Consider the following 18,272-nt stretch of genomic DNA (forward strand, 5'->3'; position numbering starts at 1 on the left):
TTAAGGTGCTGGGGGGTAGAGAAGATACTCAGGGGAGCCTATAAAGTAAAAAATGATTTGGATGTCAAAAGAAATCTTAGGGAACCCCAACATTGACAGGAGAGCAGACCAAGAGCACCCCTTGGAGAGCACTGAGAATGAATGAATGCTGTTCCGAAATCCAAGGGAAAAGATGGATTTAAGAAGGATCGAGTGGCTACCAGCATGAATTGGTGGAGGAAAGAGTCATGAAAGAAATAAGACTGGAGAAAAATATGGAAAGGTTGAATAAGGGATGGCTGAAGTTTTACTTTATTGAGGCAATTCATCTATTCTATCATTGCATAAATATCCACGTGCCTACATGCATGAGACCATGTGCTAATTGTGTAAAATGATAATGAAGTGTGTAAACATGCACCAATACCAAACAAAACGAGTCAGTATTCATTCTGTCATAGGCTCTCTCTGTCCTCTCCCAGGAAGTAACGAGTGGGTGATGGAACAACGCAGGTTAAATCTGCGATGCAGTAAGGTATTGGTTGTTGCTGATTAAAAAGCGATACAGCTCTTCTTCAGCTCAAACACTGACTGTGAGGTGGCCAAGGTAGCTGCCCCTTCTGAGAGGGCCACCTATTTTAGGACAGCTGGAGAATCACAGCAAAGAGCATTGTCAGGGTTCAGATAAATCATAATGTATTTGAAGGACAGCATGGACCTGTGTCAGGTAGCTCTCATGCCTAACCAGAGTGCACTCTTTTGGACAGTGCATTGTCACCAAGAAGAGTTTGCCAGAGGTCATCAGGTATATGATTGAACCACTGATTCTCAACCAGGGACGATTTTGCACCCCCACCCCAACCAGGGGACAACTGACAATGTCTGGTGACATCAATGTTTGTCATGACTGCGGGGGAGGGGCAAAGGAGCGGGGGTTCTCTACTGGCATCTAGCGGTAGAGGCCAGTGACAACTGCTAAACATCCTACAATGCACAGGACAAATCCCCCCTTCACTCCCCCCAGCAAAGGATTATCCAGTCTAACATGTCAATTGTACCCAGACTGGAGAAACCCTGTAATGAAATAATGACAAGGCTTTCATTTTTCGCTAAGTTTTTTCTTCAAAGGCTTACATTTATATTTTATCATTTGCAAATTGCTTACACATGCAAAATGTCTTTCTTTCACATGTTGTAAAATCATCAAAATCATCAGTTTTACCGTGTTTCCCAGAAAATAAGACCTAGCCAGACAATCATCTCTTAATGCATCTTTAGCAGCAAAAATTAATATAAGACCCGGTCTTATTCTATAAGACAGGGTCTAATATAATATAATATAATACAATATAATACAATACAATACAATATAGTATAGTACAGCACGATACAATATAATACTGGGTCTTATATTAATTTTTGCTCCAAAAGATGCACTAGAACTGATTGTCCAGCTAGGTCTTATTTTCAGGGAAACACAGTACTCCATTTTACAGTTGAGGAAACTGAGGCTTTCCAGAAATCTAACTCACGCTTCGTCACCTAAATAACTCTTCTACTACACGAAGAGCAACTCTTTTGTCTGCACAAAGAAACCTTTAGTCTAGACACTCAAAAATAACAGACTGAGTTTGTTTCTCATCTAAGAGCTACATTCCTATATTTCAAGGCTTTCAGACATTGTACTAGCAGGTCCTGTGAGGGAAAACAGGGCCCCCGAAATCTAACACAAATGCTCTGTCAGGTTCCCAGCGTCACCAAAGTCCATCTCTAACTCTGCTGCCCTGAGAGGCACAGCAAAGCTGAGCCTAGTATTCATCAGGCATTGCACTGCACATGTGTATTAGGCATGCCGATTAGACATGAATTGCTTCACACCTGGATATGCCTCATTCCTAACCCACGCTTGCTCGAAGGAGATATAGGGCTCATCTCAAGGCCCAAGCAAGCTACAAAATAGTGACAAGATACTTAGCAACACACACTTAGTGGCATCACATGTGTTGTTTCACCAGCAAAGCTGACTGCAACTCAACACCAAAAGTCCTGTGTGGGAATGAGAATGCCCAAGTCTTCCAACTTGGGATCAGAGGCTAGCCAGGAGAACCATTTTCTAGGAATCTAAGGATTCTCCCCATTCACCTCTGTGAGGACGAAAGGTGGCAAAGCCAAAATGATTTTAGAGAAACACTTCAGAATCTCAGAAGACAATGTCTTCTTTCCACTGAATTTGTTCTTTCATGAGGCTAACAAGTCTCACCCCTTTAAAAAATAATCATCTTGGAGACTAAGAGATCTTGACATCGGAAAATCAATGCTCAGAATTATCCCTTCCCTTTTTCCCGTCAGAGACTGGGCAGCTAGAAATTTTCAAGATTCTCTCAGCGCTCACACATTTCAATCTATAGTTAAGACTGACTGACTATACCTAAGAGCATAATTTCAGCACCATATAGACCAGATGGGCCTACATATATGGGTCATCACACTGATGGGATAACTAACATTGACCATGCAAATGACTTAGGTATAAAATTAGACGGAGAACAATCGTAGGGCCTAGAATCCTGCTACTCGAAGTGTGGTCCATGGTATTAGCATCACTTGGGAGCACATTAGAAATGTCACATTTCTGGCTCACCCCAGATGTCAATTAGCATTTTAACTAGATCCCCAGGGGATTCTTGATACTTTCAAGTTTGCAAAGCACCGATCTAGGACTTAACAACCTTTACTAAAACCCAACTTCCATTCTGTGTCATGGAAGTTAACATATTTGTTTTCATATCTTTTTCCTTTAGTAAATGTATAATTATAGGAGGTTAGCAAGCCCCTCGTGCTTTCAATGGTGGCAGATCTGATGGGTGCTTGAGAACATTTACCTGTGCTGTCCAATGACACCTCTGAAACAGAACTGAGTGTCACTCATACTGGTCTAGGTATGCATTGCTTCTTAAGGGGTGCATTTTTAATGATAAGTACTGCTAACAATTTCAAAGATTGGAAAAGGAGAACAGAGAGAAAGAAAGGAAGAAGGCGGTATAATTCTCATACAGAACAAAGCTCTTGTTGCCCAGTTTTCTAGTTGGAAAACTTTGGGCAACGATTTGTCATGTCTATGTATTTCGCTTCACCTGCAAAGGTTGAAGCCTGAGTTCATTCTAGAAGCCAAACTAGGCTAACCCAGTGAACGCAGGTGGTGTGGTCCCAATTCTTCTCTAATGAAAACAACTCTTAGAGAGCAGAGACCTGGGGGACCAAGAACATCACCTGCTCTTCACCCCTGGGGAAACAGCTCTACTCTGCATCTTCTGTCTAAGACTTTTTTACCCTCTCCTTTTTAATTCATGTCGTTATTGAGATTTAAGAAAAACAAGACAGACCCACCTGGAATCTCCGCATATCACGTGGGTTTCCTGCATTCTTTAGGCAATTTTGGTTACATTTGAGGAAAAATTTCAAGAAGAACCTGTGAAGAAACAAATGATCACAGTTAGCATTTCAGTCCTGACACAGAAGGGAAAAAAGTAGTAAGTCGCTTCTGGGTTGTGCATTCTATGCGCATTTTCTGAAATATTCAGAATGGTGTTAGAACCAATATTTTGTTTAAAGCTTTTAGCCTTTGTTCTGCATCCCTGCTGGAATGGACCACTGTCAGGACTGCCAACAGATCTCACAAAGAAGCCCCCAAGGAAGTATTTTCACTCTGACAGAGTGAAAGTCTTCACCATAATTTAACCTAGGTTCCAATTGGGTATAATTGCCTGAGAATTACTCGTGGTCCCTAACAACATGTAATTTAAGGCCCGTAAATTCGCAGATGATGGCCCAGCAAAATACACGCTGGTTGAATAGAAGGAGAGGGTAAACACGTATCTTAGCATCTTCAAATAAAATTTCCTAATTAGTAGTACCCATGTACAGGAAAGATTCACATACTGACTGAAGTCTTTTGACTGCTCAAATATTTCCTGTATGTTTTTCTTATACTCCCTGCTGCAGACAAAAGCTATTTGTGATTGCATTAGAAATGTGCCGTCTCACTGTCACCTTGGTGCCTAAATTGGTTTTGAGGTCAGATCCATGGGTTTTACTTGCTAGGGTGACCAGAGGACCCAATGAGCCAGGAACAATCCCAGATTACACGCACTGTATTAGTGTAAGCGTTAACAATACCCATTTTCGCTTGCAAAAGTATCCTCCTATGGATGGTCAATTAGACGGCCACCCTATACCTTTCTGAGTTACTTCTTATGTCACGATTGTTGAAGTCCATCAGGTGAAGGCAGCAGATATCTAAGGCCTCCTTCTAGGGAATCCATGAGGCCACCTTGCATGGTCTCCACCTGCCCCCGGTTTGGGGAAAGGAGCATTTTAAAGGCCACCTTAAGTGCTCCATTCCCTTTTACTTTTAGGCCTGTGGAATTCAGGCCCAAATATTTTCCAAAAATATTAGAATGCATTAAAATGCCAGTCAGTTAAAGTCTTGTAGGAATTTTCCTTCTGCATCTTTCCCACTTCAAGTCGACACGGGAGTAAAATCCCCACCTCAATGCACATGATTTGGGATGAACTATCACACCATGATGCCTCAGTTTGACTTTAGCTCGGAGCACAAAGTCTACCAAGCAAACAACACTGGGGTCCTCTGTAATGAGAGCACAGGGCGAAGACACACCGAGTTTAACCAGTTTCTGAGTCCTACACTGACAGAAGTCCCAGAAGAAACTCTCTTCTCCCTGGTCTTTCAGCATCTGCCCAAAGGGGAGCATGGTATGGGAATAACTCTTTGAAAAGGGACAATAACTTTGTCAACCAAAAGAATAACATTTTAAAATGTAAACATCTTCCTGAAATGGCCCTTTCAACATCATGCAACATTCAACTGCCCTCCCATGAAAGCACGCTTCTGAATAATGCTGCCCCCGCTTCCAGGTTCTCTCCACCGAGGCCAAAGTTTATCGGCCTTTCATACAAGACAAATGAGTCATGGAACAGGGCTGAAGCCCAACTGTGCAAAATGAAATCTGGCCCTGGCACCCCTTTCCCCAGTACTGAGCAACACTGTCATTCCCTGGGGCACTGGGCTGGTTCTGACTTGTGTCCCCTTTCCATTAGGTAGACTTGGGAAAGGACAGGACTTAAGGGAATGGTCACACTCCTAAGTGACCTTGCATTTGCCCTTTCCTCTGAGCTCTCAGAAGGCAAGTGCTGGGTGGCCTAATGATCACATGTGACTTTCAGAAACTATTGAAAGTAGAGGAGCTCAGGAGAGCAAGCGTGCCATGTTGCTGGGGTTCAAGCCTACACCCAAACACCTGAAATGTGAAAACTGGATGTTTCTTTCAAGCACAGCTAGTTGGAAGGGCATATTTAAAAGCCATCCCAAATCCCGGAGAGAGCTGATTCCCACTAAGATGCTAGTAAGAGTCGGTGTGATATGATGGAAAAGCCACAGCCTATAGAAATACCCAGAATGGGGTTCATATTCCAGCTCTGACAGGTACTGCTGTGTGGCTTTGGGTAAACAGCTGAACTTTTCTGCACCATACTTTCCTTATTTATATATTGGGTGTAATAACAGTCCCTACCTTACAAAGCAATTGTGAGAATTAACTGTGATAATGTCTAGTGCCTGGCACACAGGAAGCAGGGTGATGGGCAGTAATAATGGTAACGGCTTCATGCATTAGGTATTTCCCTCGTGCTCAGCACGGTGCTAAGAACTTCAAATACCTTTTCCCATTTAATTATCTTAAATGACTTCTATTAATCCCATTTTATAGATGAGGAAACTGAGGCTCAGAGAAGTTCAATAACTTGCCCAAAGGTTAGTTAGTCAGTGTGAATCTAGAACTCAAATTTGGATGGAACCTGTGCTCTTTAACCCTTATGCTATAGTAGTTTTAGTAATAACAGGCATAGTACGCTACTAATACTACTACGATTGTACCATCCACAGCCATTGCCCCAATAGCAACTGCACTAATAAGAGTAAATAAGAGTAATCGTACAAGTAACAGTAGCTGTTAGTAGTAGTATTTCCACACCGGCAGCAACATGAATATTGTGGAGGGAGACATCACTGCCATTCTCCCTCCCTCCCTCGTTCCTCGGGTGGATAATATTTGCCGCCTGTGTGTGTTTAAATCATTTGAGCCCAGACCCGACAGCCAGATTCAGGTTGTGTTAGAAGGAGCTGTCAGCACACCCTCTGGCATCTTCAAGTCAGACAACTGCTAACCACCATGAGGGGGTCCATCTGGTGCCAAAATGGATTTTGAAAGACAGGCAAACAGGACACTAGCTCTGCCAGAGAGAAACAGAAGCAAGGGAGCAGGGAATCTTCTGCCTCCGGGATAAGCAGGGGCGAGGAGCCTGTCAGCAGCCCATCGTTAGCACACAAGCTATGCCGGGCACACACCGGATCCCCATTACCCTAAGCTGCCCTGTCACTTGGCATGCTGGCAGAAGCTCCTGCCCGCCCTCTCGACAGCGGATCACTTGCTGAAACCGAAGGCTTGACCATCTGTCGTGGGGAAGAGACAGAGTCAACTGGTGCCCGGGGCCTCACACAAGCCCTTATGTGGCAAAGACGCTCTGAAGGGCCGATTCTTTTGGGGAACGCCAGCCCTACCCCAGGGGGAGCCTCAGGAATGCTTTCAAAGTTTTCCCCTAAGTATATGCCAAATGTCTGACCCTTTAGGATCACACTTCCTTAAAGGAGCTGAGAGGAGTCAGAAGCAGGAGTTTAAAATATCCTCACGGAGAGACAGTTAGTGGTAGTGCACAAATTGAGGGGATGGTTTTATCAAGCTGTATTTAAAGTATTTGTAAACTCGGGCACACGTGCACGGCTGCTGGCCTAGGGAGAAGATCTCAGGTTCTGAGGAGGCTTTTAACAAAGCGGAGGTTATTGTAACTCAAAACCTCACCTTTGTCTAATGAATTACCACAGTTTGTGTGGCGGGTGTATTTGAGAAAGTGTTGTCAGGAGAGAGAGTGTGGCAGTCTTACCCCAACCGTGGGAAAAGGACCTGCAGCAGGACAAAACTCCTATTGACCTGTAGAGTTCCAAGAGTTCCATAAACTCCAGGAAAGAGCCCAAACAGGACCAATCCCAGTCTTTTGGCAGAGAAGGGCTGGGGACAGGGTGGGGAGAAACCCGGCACTTTTTCGTTAACTTTCAATACGAATAATATCATTTTGTGTAAAGCACTTTATCCCCAGTATCCCACTGAATCCTCACAGAAATCCTATAAATTAGGCATGCCACGAATTACCAAACCGTGTAAAGGGCAAAAAAAATGAAAACACAATAAAATTAAGATACGCATCAACAGTCAAAATGAAGTAATACCCTACATTGCCAAAAGGGTTCATTACAATACGAGTTTTATCCATGAATCACAGGACTTAATAAGTGAGTTGACCATCACTTTGCCTAACTTTCTCATCACGCATATGAGAAAACTGAGAGATCAGGAGACATGGCAACAGTGAAACACTTTTATTAGTTAGGAGAGCTAGAACTATCAACCACATGTCATGACTTCTAACCGTATGATTTTTCCAGTATAATGTTTGCTTTCCAAAAGCCAACTCAATAGTTTTGAGCTATTGAACTTTGTCTACTACCTCTATTAGGAAAGTGACTGTCATAAAACCAAAAGTGACATCCTATTAAAACATTGTGTTAGGTTCATCAATCAGGCTAATGTAGGACATTAGCTCATCATTGAACATTAACTGAACGGAACACATATTTGTAGAACAAAATTGTTTATTCAATGATTTACTTGTATCACATTTTACCAACCAATAGATATTCAGTATATTGAGTAGCTTCCGTGTCACTAGCCTGGAGCTGGATACCAGAGGTACCTGTAGTCTCTCTCAAACGGAAAATTCAATAAATTCGCCAACAGAATCGGAAGCATCTATATGAGGGTGTAAAATAACAAAAAGTCAACTCTGTAGACCCACCACATGGTACAGGACTCAGAATCCAGTGGGTTTCCAATAAATATGTGCTCAACTAAACAGAATCCAGGACCTCTACAATACAGATAGTAGTAGAGCATACTGGACAAGTGCTCACGTTGGAGATAAGACAGGCCTGAGTAAATTTTGACCATTCCCTTGAACTTCAGTGGTCTCATTAAAACATGGGAATAACAGTACCTCTCCCAGGACCACTGTGTAACATCCCTTTTTAATTAATTGTGTGACTTCTGACAAATTATTTTACCTCACTGTGCCTCAATTTTTTCATCTGTAAAATGGGGGAAATAACAGAACCAACTTGATAACAAGTGTTATCAATAATTAAATGAGTATCATATGTGGAGTGTTTACATAGTAACTGGCATAGAAAAAGGAATAATTATTTTCATCATCATTTATCCCTGGCAACTGGTCATTGTCTAGCACTCAGAGATGTTGAGATTTTCAGATACAAAAAAAAAACAAAACAAAACACTATCTTTTGGAATGCTAAGGTTAAGAAAAGAAGCAAAAATCTATATAACCAATGCAAACTAAAAGTTTCATTGAATGACCTACAAAAAGGAGAGAGGAGGCAGAAACCAAGGAGAGAAATAATGACTCCAGCAGGTTTATCCAACGGGCAAGACACGTAAAGGAGAGAGGTAACAGCTTAAATCATGGAGGACTCCAGCTAGTCACAACTGAAGGGCACACACAGTAAAACCGTCCATTAAGCAACAGCTTGTACATCATTAATTATTATGCAAAGCATTGCAATAGATCTGGGCTGAGCAGGTTGAGTTTTTACCTCCCCCACCCAAATTCTGAAAAATCACGTTTGGATGTTTTCGGCTACTGTCATAATGTCCAGGCTGGAAAGGGAAAGCATCAAGGCACACCTAAACCAAGATATAAAACCCCCATTTGCAGTCTGAAGGCTCCCCGAAAGTTCCTCTGACTTATGCCCACAGATGGTTACGTGGCAGATGTTCCTTCCCAACGATATTCAGAACACGGAGACTCATGCTGGCCTGATGCAGGAAACAGCTGTGTGGAGACAACTGTGGGGTCCCTTCTGTGCGAAGTTCAAGCTGCTCCCACACACACACACTCACTGGAAGGTAGAGAGGGAAAGCCTCGTGATTCAAAGGGCCTCTTTCCACGGACTACACCATGATCTTTGCTTTGGCAATGAAGTACAGACCTGCCTGCCTCCCAGAACAAATCTACTGCTCAGATATAACCAAGGAAGATTTTCCAGGAGTACAAGGATTCTCCCCCATTGAAAACATTTAACCAGAGAGCAGCTATGCTCACCCAGACTGCCCAGGGCTACAGAGTGCCATCAATATCCCATGGTAGCCCTCCATGGAGAGGTAAACAAGAGTCCAATGGCCAGTGCCATGAAAAATAGGTCTCCCTTGAAAACAGGGCAGCTGAAACAGCTGGAAAGAGAAAACTCTATTTTCAATGTCAACACTTTTGGGTTCCTGGTACACAGAAGTAGCAGAGTACAGTTCATCCACGTGAAAATACGATACCCAGAAGTCTGCCAAAATCCCACGGATGTGACAAGGGCAGGCAGTGTGAGGGCAAAGGTTTCTCCCCACCAGGCTGACCTTCTCTCCTTTTCTGATATTAAAATGCAGTCCTGAGAGAGGACCTGCCTTGACTCAAACCCCTGCAGCTCTGTTTGAGAGGTGAGGAAGGAGGGAAGGGGAGAAATAAGATCATGGAGGGGACTCTACAGCTGAAGCAACGTCTCCTCCCTCCCCGCAGTGAAGGTGGAATGATACCAAGTTGTGGCACTATCTTGGGGATCCCTGGGGGAGAGCATGTGGCTGACCCTATTATTGGCCACTGACTTCAAGGAGTTTACCTTTTCCCCTGGCCAAGGTCCCTGAGATCTTGGGCATTTCTGGAAAGTGTTCTCAGCCTGAAGGGATGAACATGATCAGCTTGAAAAGCATTCATTACCTCAGAGTCAGAGTTTGACCTTAATAAAAGAACATAAGTGGTGGCAAGGATTTACACACACACACACACACACACACACACACACACACTCACACACACACACACACAAGTGTTGGGATAGCATAGCAACAAACTAAAGAATTTAAAAATAGTTTTAAGAAAAAGAGCTCACTGCAAATAGGTCTCTCATGCTTGCAGTCAAGGTGGGAAAAGGCACCGGGATAGTGAAAAGAGGGGAGGGCAAGTAACAAATGGCCAATGTGGAAAAATAAACTGCAATTCTTTAGAAATGACACGGAGAAGGGACATCAGAGCAAAGGTGCTATAACTTAACACCAAATGCTGAAAGGTTTGACTGGAAATTAAATAAGCAAGTCTGACACACCCAGAGCAAAGCAAGCTGTGTGTCTTCGAGAAAGCATTCATCTGCAGAGGTACTCTTTTACAAAGATTACTCAAATGCCAAGTGTTCCTTACCACGATGTGCTAAGGTACAAACACTGGCCCTGGGCCGACACTGGAATCATCCTAATAGCTTTACACGCAGTTCCTATCGAGGCAGATAACACACCCAAGTGCTGGTCTGTCCTTCTGGGGGTTGGGGACAGGCTGAGGATATGTTTGTCTTAAACTGTTTCCATTCCAAGGAACACAATCTGCCAGGAATCACATGACACAGAGCTCCTGCAGACCCGGGGAGGGTCTGAAACAGGCGTCAGGTCTCGGGACTCTGGGTCACTAATGCAGATCGTGCCCCGTGCTGGAAATGACACAAGTGTGATGGCAACTTTCCTTCAGTAACAACGACCCATCCCACAAAGCCAAGCAAAAAATGGGAGGTTGGAAGGGCCTCAACATCTCAACTCAGTAATTATTAGCGCAAACTCACAGGGATTCCATGTACAAGGTCCTGTTCTCAGTGCTTGACATGTATTAATTCATTTACTCTTCTAAACAACCCTACAAAGTACTGTTTTTAGTCTCATTTTATGGATAACGACACTGAGAAGTTATGTAACTTGCCCAATTCCTATCTCCTAGTAAGTGGCAGAGCTGGGATTTGAAGGTAGGCAGTTTGGCGCCACGCCTACATGCATTAAACTACATTCCTTTGTATGTTATGTAAATTATAATATGGGAGTATGGACCACTGACCATATCTGCCTATACTCTTATCATCTCCAAATTCATTCAGAATTAGAGGTAAAGTAAGCATAAAAATTTCTGGTATTGTCATTAGACGATTCCCAATTATAAGTTGTAATTTTGCTCATGACTCTTGCTCATTTGAAATGGATTCTAACCATAATGAAAGCCCAGTGGGTGGGTCTGGTCATAGAGCCAAACCAGATGTGGAGAATGACGGCCAAATCAAAACCAATGTAACCTGGGTCTCTTGGGAAGAGTCAATGAACATCATCTTAAAGATTTAGTTAATATTATACGTATTTACCAGTTATACAAGTCCCTATCTTTCTTGCCGTCAGAAAGCCACAGGTTGAAAATGAAAGACTTTTAATACCCCTCTACTTAATACCCATGTGTTTAAAATTTTAAAGCATATTCATCTAGAATCTGATGTTAGAAGTTCACTTTTCCTCCTAAGGATTCAAAAGGTTTCAATATTACTTTTCCCTGTGGAGGTGATAGATGGCAGCAAGAGATTTAGAAGTTCAAACGCACACTAACTGAAACATGTGGCTTATGCTGGATGCTCCACTCACTATTGTTTTTTCAACTTCATGAAGTATAGACATAATGTCATTCACTTACTCAACCAACAAACAATCCCAGAGAGCCTAACATGTACCAATTCTTCTCCCTAATACCAATGGTGCTATGATCACAACGACTTTGGTTCAAGTGTTTCTCCAAAAGAAAAAGAAGAGCACTTATAATCAAACTTCCAGGGAAAATGTTTCACATTGAGGATGACAGGGTATTTGAGTAATTGCCGAGTAAGGTCGAATGCTCATAAAGTATTAACCTGTTTGGAGTGTTCTGGGTGGGGGGGGGGGTGAGGGGGGAAGCTGGATCAGGGAATCTTTCAAGGTCCCTGATAATGTCAAGACTCTACCTTTCCAGACACATTGGTCCCCTACTCTTCACCTTCCAGCATTTTTGGCTTCAGTCACGTCGTGCTCCATCCTGTGCCATGAACATGAAGCTGTCTTCACTGTAGGCTGCATTCCTGGGCCCCATCCCTTCTCAGCTTCCCACAATCCTACTTACCTTCCAGGTGCAGCCTGAATGCACTGTGTCCATGAAACCTTCCCAAATACCCAAGCTGGAATGGATCACTTTCTCCTCCACTCTGTTACAACTTTTGTCACACTTGGCCCTCACATCTTGTATTCCAGTCACCTGAGTAATCGTCTGGCCCCTCCCTGACACTACACATCCCTTCAGAGTGCCTTTCCATTCACCATAGCACCTAGTAAGACTGAAGATGGAAAACAGTAAATAAATAACTGGTTTAAACTGACTGTAAATATTAACGACAGTTAATTTCGAATTATAGCACAAAGATTCTTCCTTTCTTTCCATTGTTTCTATCTTTTCTGAATTTTTCATAAATAGGCATTACTTAGGAAAAAATAAACAACTTTACTGTTGTAAAAATTGAGGTGACGATCATTCAGCATGGAACCCAGGGAATAGTGACTGCCCCCATTTTGTGATGGATAAAGTAGGACCTAAAAATGATGAGTGTCTTGACCAAAGTCTTTGTGCTCTAAGATTTGCCAGTTAATTCAAGCAAGAACAGTTGAGAGCTCTACATCTCACACTCTGTAAAATGTAGATCATTTATTAGTTTCACATATGCATAATTCATAAAAGAGTATCAACTGGGCAGATGCCACGCCATTGGTGCCCTCAATTTCCTACTTAAAAATTCCTCCACAACAAAGTTTAAAATATTATCTCCAAGTTAAACTCTCCACTGTTCTTAAAACATTTAAGCATAACCCAAAGGGACAAAAGACCTTTTGTGACAAACAGTATGAAATGGATCTCCTCTCTCCAAAACTCTACAGATACTTCTGATGACTTTGTTGAAACACAGTGCTGAAAGCTCTTAATAGTTTGCTATTTCTTGCTTCAGCCTATTGCCTTAAGTCACATGTTTCTTTATTCAGTCGAGCTCTCATTCAGTAAGTATTTACTAAGCACTGACTGCATGCCAAAAGCAGAGACAGTGTCCTCCCAGCCCTTATGGACGCTCACCAAAGTATAGTTCTCAGGCCACCTGTGTCAGAAATATCTGGAAACTTGTCCTGGTGGGAGCAGGTTAGAGGGTAAGGTACTCAAAACGTTTCGATGTTTACTGAATCTTGAGAATGAGTATCTAATTTATTCTTTTAAATCAACAGTAATGTCAATACCGTGTGATGAATCAATGATGAAGTTATGTATCAGAAACAGTGAACTTCAGAGAAGGAAGGACAGCTAATCAGGTGTGATTGAGAACTTAGTGTAAAAACTTGTCAAATCACCTCTGAGCATAAAAAGAAAAGTGAAATTCCCTCACCCATCCCATCTCATCCCCAGTGCAAACCACAGAGAAAGAAAAGAGCTCCTGATTGCCAGAGAAAACTGATATTTGATAAATATTTGCTTCGAGAAAAAGAAACAAGCTCATTTTTCCATAAAAAAGAAAAAGAGAAAGAGAGAGGAAGAGAGAAAGAAAAGAAAAAGGCATCAACTGAAAAAGCTGTTCCTCCAAAAGAAAATCAAGGTGTCTTGATAATGATAAAAATTATTTGGAAACCTGTTTAAATCATCATCAACCTTTAAAAACTCTCACTCCATTTGTCTCTTCATTTTTTCTGGACACATCTTCCCTGGTCCCAATCTCAGTATCACCATTTGTTGCCTCTCATCCTCCGATCTCACAAATCATTGGGGATAACGAATTTAATGTAAGCAATGGCTTTCATTGAAAAAAAAAAAAAAACACTGCATTCCAACACTTCACACAAGCTGAGTTCAGACAAAAACAAGTCAGTCCTTAATTTGGATTTAAAGCTCAGGATGAGTCTCCAAATAAAAATGACCAGTGAGCATCATGCCCACAGAGCACTGGTAATAATCACATGAGCTCCAAATTATTCCAGCTGATATCATGGGCAATCCAATAAGTCTGTGTGTTCTAGTCCATAAAAATATAAGAAGAAATTTATCATTTTAAAATCATAATGCAAAATAGAGTCTGACACTTTATTAAGTACCATTTCTCATACTATCATTAGGATGCTGATGGAAGAATGAAGCTAAAGCAATAGTATAGATGAACAATGACAAAATTTAGACTTTCTGAGGGTGCTTTGTAGCTCCCTTGCCCTCCCCCCCATCCCCCACCCCAGATGTCATTCTCAGAAAGCTTCAGTTTAAAAGCAGAAACATGGGAAACAAAACTCCAAAGCAGCTTTTATTTTATCATGAAAATTGGTGGACCATTTAATAAAACAAAGAAGGCTGGAATGGGATGAGAATTTAGAATTTATCCAATGCAGATATTCTTACCCTAGAGTCCACGGCTAGTTGATATGGGGTTCTTCAATACCTTAACAGTATGTCCAAAGTTTTGTGTACACTGTTTTCTATAGAATGGGTCCAGGGTTTTCACAAGATTGTATAAGAAGTCTTTCCTGAGACCATGGGAAACGGAAAACAGAATTCATTTTCGCTGTTTTGGTAACAGTCCTCCATTCCCCGTTTGGAGAACTTCCTTGCTTTCACCCAAGAGACCTTGTATTTCAGAGGCATGAATTCATTCCACACGTGGGCCAGACGGCCTGTGATCCAGGCCTGGCCAGTCACAGCATACAGCCTCTGACAATGTGACTGCTTTAGAGATGGGCATGTGACCCCAACGAAACCCAAGCCAAGCTAGTTGCAAGATTTTCGATGGAGTGGCTAAAAACAGAGAGGAGTTCTGTTCTATCAGATGTAAACCTGGAAAAATCTGACGGTGGGGTTTGCTGGAATATTCTATACTTAGAAATGCATCCATAATAGAATATAATCCACTAGTATCCCACCTATCAGAGACCACAGGACAAGGAAACTCTGATAGGTGGGGAAGACAGAAGGTAGGAGGAGTTCACATCATATAATGCCCTGCAAGAAAGGTGGAGCCAAATGGAGAGGGAGATGCCCACAGAATGATGACGCTGAGAAGGCAGCAGAGAGGAGGGCGCTAAAATAGGTGTGTGTGAAAGAGAGTGAATATTCTATTCTAACTTTCAGGCGATAAAAGGTCAACTTCTTATGGCTTCCTCTCAAGTCAGCACCATAGGTAGGTAGGTAGGCAGGTAGGTAGGTAGGTAGGTAGGTAGGTAGGTAGATCGATCCATCTCTAGGCAGGTAACATCAGTGAATGAACTAGGCTGCACAGAAGACCACAGACAGTACTATCAATAGAAACAGTACGAACTCAAGAGTGAGTGTCTGGTCTATAAGGGATTCTTGTCCAGTGAACTGCCTCCACTGGGAAATATGGGGACAGTGTTGCCAGAGCTTCCCATTTCAAGAGAAGCTGGACATTCATATTATTAAGTGTGAGATTTGCCAATCTTCCAGACAATACAAGAGCCAGACAAAATAAATCTGGGAGAGGGTTCCGAGTCTTTATCTCTCTCGCTCTAACCCATAATAACCAAAGAAGCAGCAACTCATTTGTCTGTGAGGTTAGGACAGTTCTTCTCTGTCTCCATTTTTAAATTTAAAAAATAATAATAAAAGGACCCCTGAGGCTCCATTAAAAAAAACCAAAATCCACAAGTGGGTTCTTGTGTTTGAAGTAATGGCATATTTTCTTTTGTTACTTTTGAGAATCCTGGTCACCTGAATCCAGATACAGTCAACCTTAATTTTCTCCCAGACCTTTGGCAGCTGACATGTTGGGTGAAGGGAGAAGTTAGGAAAAGCATCTGCACCCAGAAGCCAAAAAGAAAGCTGTGCGTATTTACCAGCATGACGCTGTCCACAGACAGTGAGTACAGACACAGGAAAACCTCCCAGGCCCACCTGTTCACAGCTGGATTTCCTAGGGCACTTAATTCAATCAGAAGCAGTAAGTTTTAGTAGCATTTTGCAACCAATTAACCATGCAGGAAACAAAACACCTGACTTGGTGCCTTCCTCCCAGCTTCTAAAGAGTCTGTGGCCTGGAAAGTCAGCAATTTGGAACTTTCTCTATGAAAGAAGACACTGTCAACCCAAGGCAAGCAAGTTTTATCCCTTCTTACATTTAATGGGAGGACACATGAATCTGGCCTGGCCTTGCTGGCATCAGAATGACTCCCGTTTTTCACACAAAGGGGCCCCCATTTCACTCAGCGTGTGCCAGGCACTGGGCAGTCCCAGGAATCATTCCAATGAATCCTTACGCATCCCGTTAGCTAGATCCTATTAATATCCCCATTTCTCAAATGAATATACTGAGGCCAGAGAGGTTGGTAAAAGAGCCCAAGGTCTCACACACACTCCTCCCCGCCAAGGTCTCAAACACACCGTCAGTGACAGAACCAGGACTTGAGGCCAGGCGGGGCTTCTGTTATTTGCAGGGATAAACTTCCTCGGATGGAAAACAGGTATTCAAACCTGTGCTAAGTTCTATTGGCAATAATTCTTTGCTACATCAAGAACAAAAAAGCAGGTTATACTTTTGAAACTCTGCTTCACTGAAAACAAAATCATTTCTTTTCTCACTTTTCTTCAATTGATCTTCAAACAAACTTTTGAAGGATGTGTTAAGAGGCCGGTTGAGTGTCCGACATTTGATGAGTAACGCAATGAAGGCTCAGAGGAACTCTCAAGGAAGCCCGGTGTTTGTGCGACTGGGGATGCAGCATGAACATGCACGCATGCCTGTCTATTTTAACATTTTAAAAAGCCTCCTTGTGCCTCGCCCCCGCCTCCCCGAACTACCCCTTTCCTTCATGAGCTGGACCCAACCTACTCCTTGGACCGTCTTTCTCCCACCCTCGGCCTCCAAGCTTACGTTCCAGCCACAACGGACTGCTTCTCCTTCCCCTCAAGCACTCTCTCTGCTTTGCCAAGTCTGCCCCTTTGCACGTGCTGTGGCTCCTCCTGGCATACTTCCACTTGCCCTCTTCCATCCCTTCTCACTTGAACAAACTAATTATCAACCAACACCAAGTTCAAATACTGTGTTTTCCCGAAAATAAAACCTAACCGGAAAATAAGCCCTGGCATGATTCTTCAGGATGACATTCCCTGAACATAAGCCCTCATGCATCTTTTGGAGCAAAAATGAATATAAGACCCGGTCTTATTTTCGAAGAAACACGGTATCACATGCACTGGGGCACTGACCTGACTCTCCTAAAGATATCTCCCCAAAATGTCTCCTCTGCGCTCCCACCACAATTATAATGTTGCAAACAATCATGTTTCATTTCCTTGTTGCACTAACACAAGTTCCCATTCATTCCCAGTGACATATATTTGTATAAGATTAAAGTCTTGAAGACGGAAACTTCACCAGCATTCTAAGTATAATCTTTTCAGTGCGGTTAATCATTGTACTAGACTCCTGCACAGGGCTATTTATACTCTTCGAATCGCTCACATTTCTTCCCTTAGGAACTAAACATAAAAGCAGGCGTAAGTGCTTTCGTGCCTCAAGTAAGATGGTCCATTCACCACAGTCTCATAATGGTGTTGGGTAGCAGTTTTCTATACTAAACACGGAAAAAGGGGGGGAAATCCACTTAACTCTGATTTCTTGCTTTTTGCTAAAAAGCGTTATCAGTTGCTTCTTGGTCTCACCTAGCAGAGGGGTCAATGCTTTAGCTGGGATTGTGACAAGCTTCTCCAGAATTAGAGTACTTTATTATCACATTAGTGCTGGGAAAAGTCACATAATTAACAGAATTTATCCTCATTTACTCTGTAAAAGCACTAATATTCAGTCTCTCCGCCTCTGTTTAATTACCTTCCTTCACACAACTTTTTTTTTCCAAGTTGACCCTTCCTGAGCTTATCTACAGAAACGTGTTAAAACTTTTTCTCCCTCCATTCCATTTAAGTTGCTAGACTTGATTCATTTGAATAAGCATAAAAGGGGAACTGGGTCTGTCATAGTTCACACAGCGCCTTTGAATTAGCAGGTGTAACAGTGTCATCCTTTTGTGGAGATCCTCTCTTCAGAATACGTGATGACAGCCACCAGAATTACTGTTAACTGTAATATTACACTGGTGCTAGCTGGTGGTGAACTAGCATTAGTTCGGGTGCCTAAGAAATTCAGAAGCTAAGACATGGCAATTCTTTAAAGAGCACAGCAGACCTGCCTA

At 42.5% G+C, this 18,272-nt stretch overlaps 1 protein-coding gene across 8 annotated transcripts in view; it reads right to left on the reverse strand.

The window, feature by feature from the left end:
* Window positions 1-18,272, reverse strand: part of EBF1 (EBF transcription factor 1) — a 382,398-nt gene that overhangs the window by 135,819 nt on the left and 228,307 nt on the right. For all 8 annotated transcript variants that reach the window (XM_081034775.1, XM_081034776.1, XM_081034771.1 and 5 more), the window contains one exon: window positions 3,367-3,448. In XM_081034775.1, the coding sequence (XP_080890901.1) occupies window positions 3,367-3,448 (82 nt within the window). The remainder of the gene's footprint in view (window positions 1-3,366; window positions 3,449-18,272) is intronic.

The sequence above is a fragment of the Rhinolophus hipposideros genome, assembly GCF_964194185.1.
Source record: "Rhinolophus hipposideros genome assembly, chromosome: 23".
Classification (NCBI taxonomy): Eukaryota; Metazoa; Chordata; class Mammalia; order Chiroptera; family Rhinolophidae; genus Rhinolophus; species Rhinolophus hipposideros.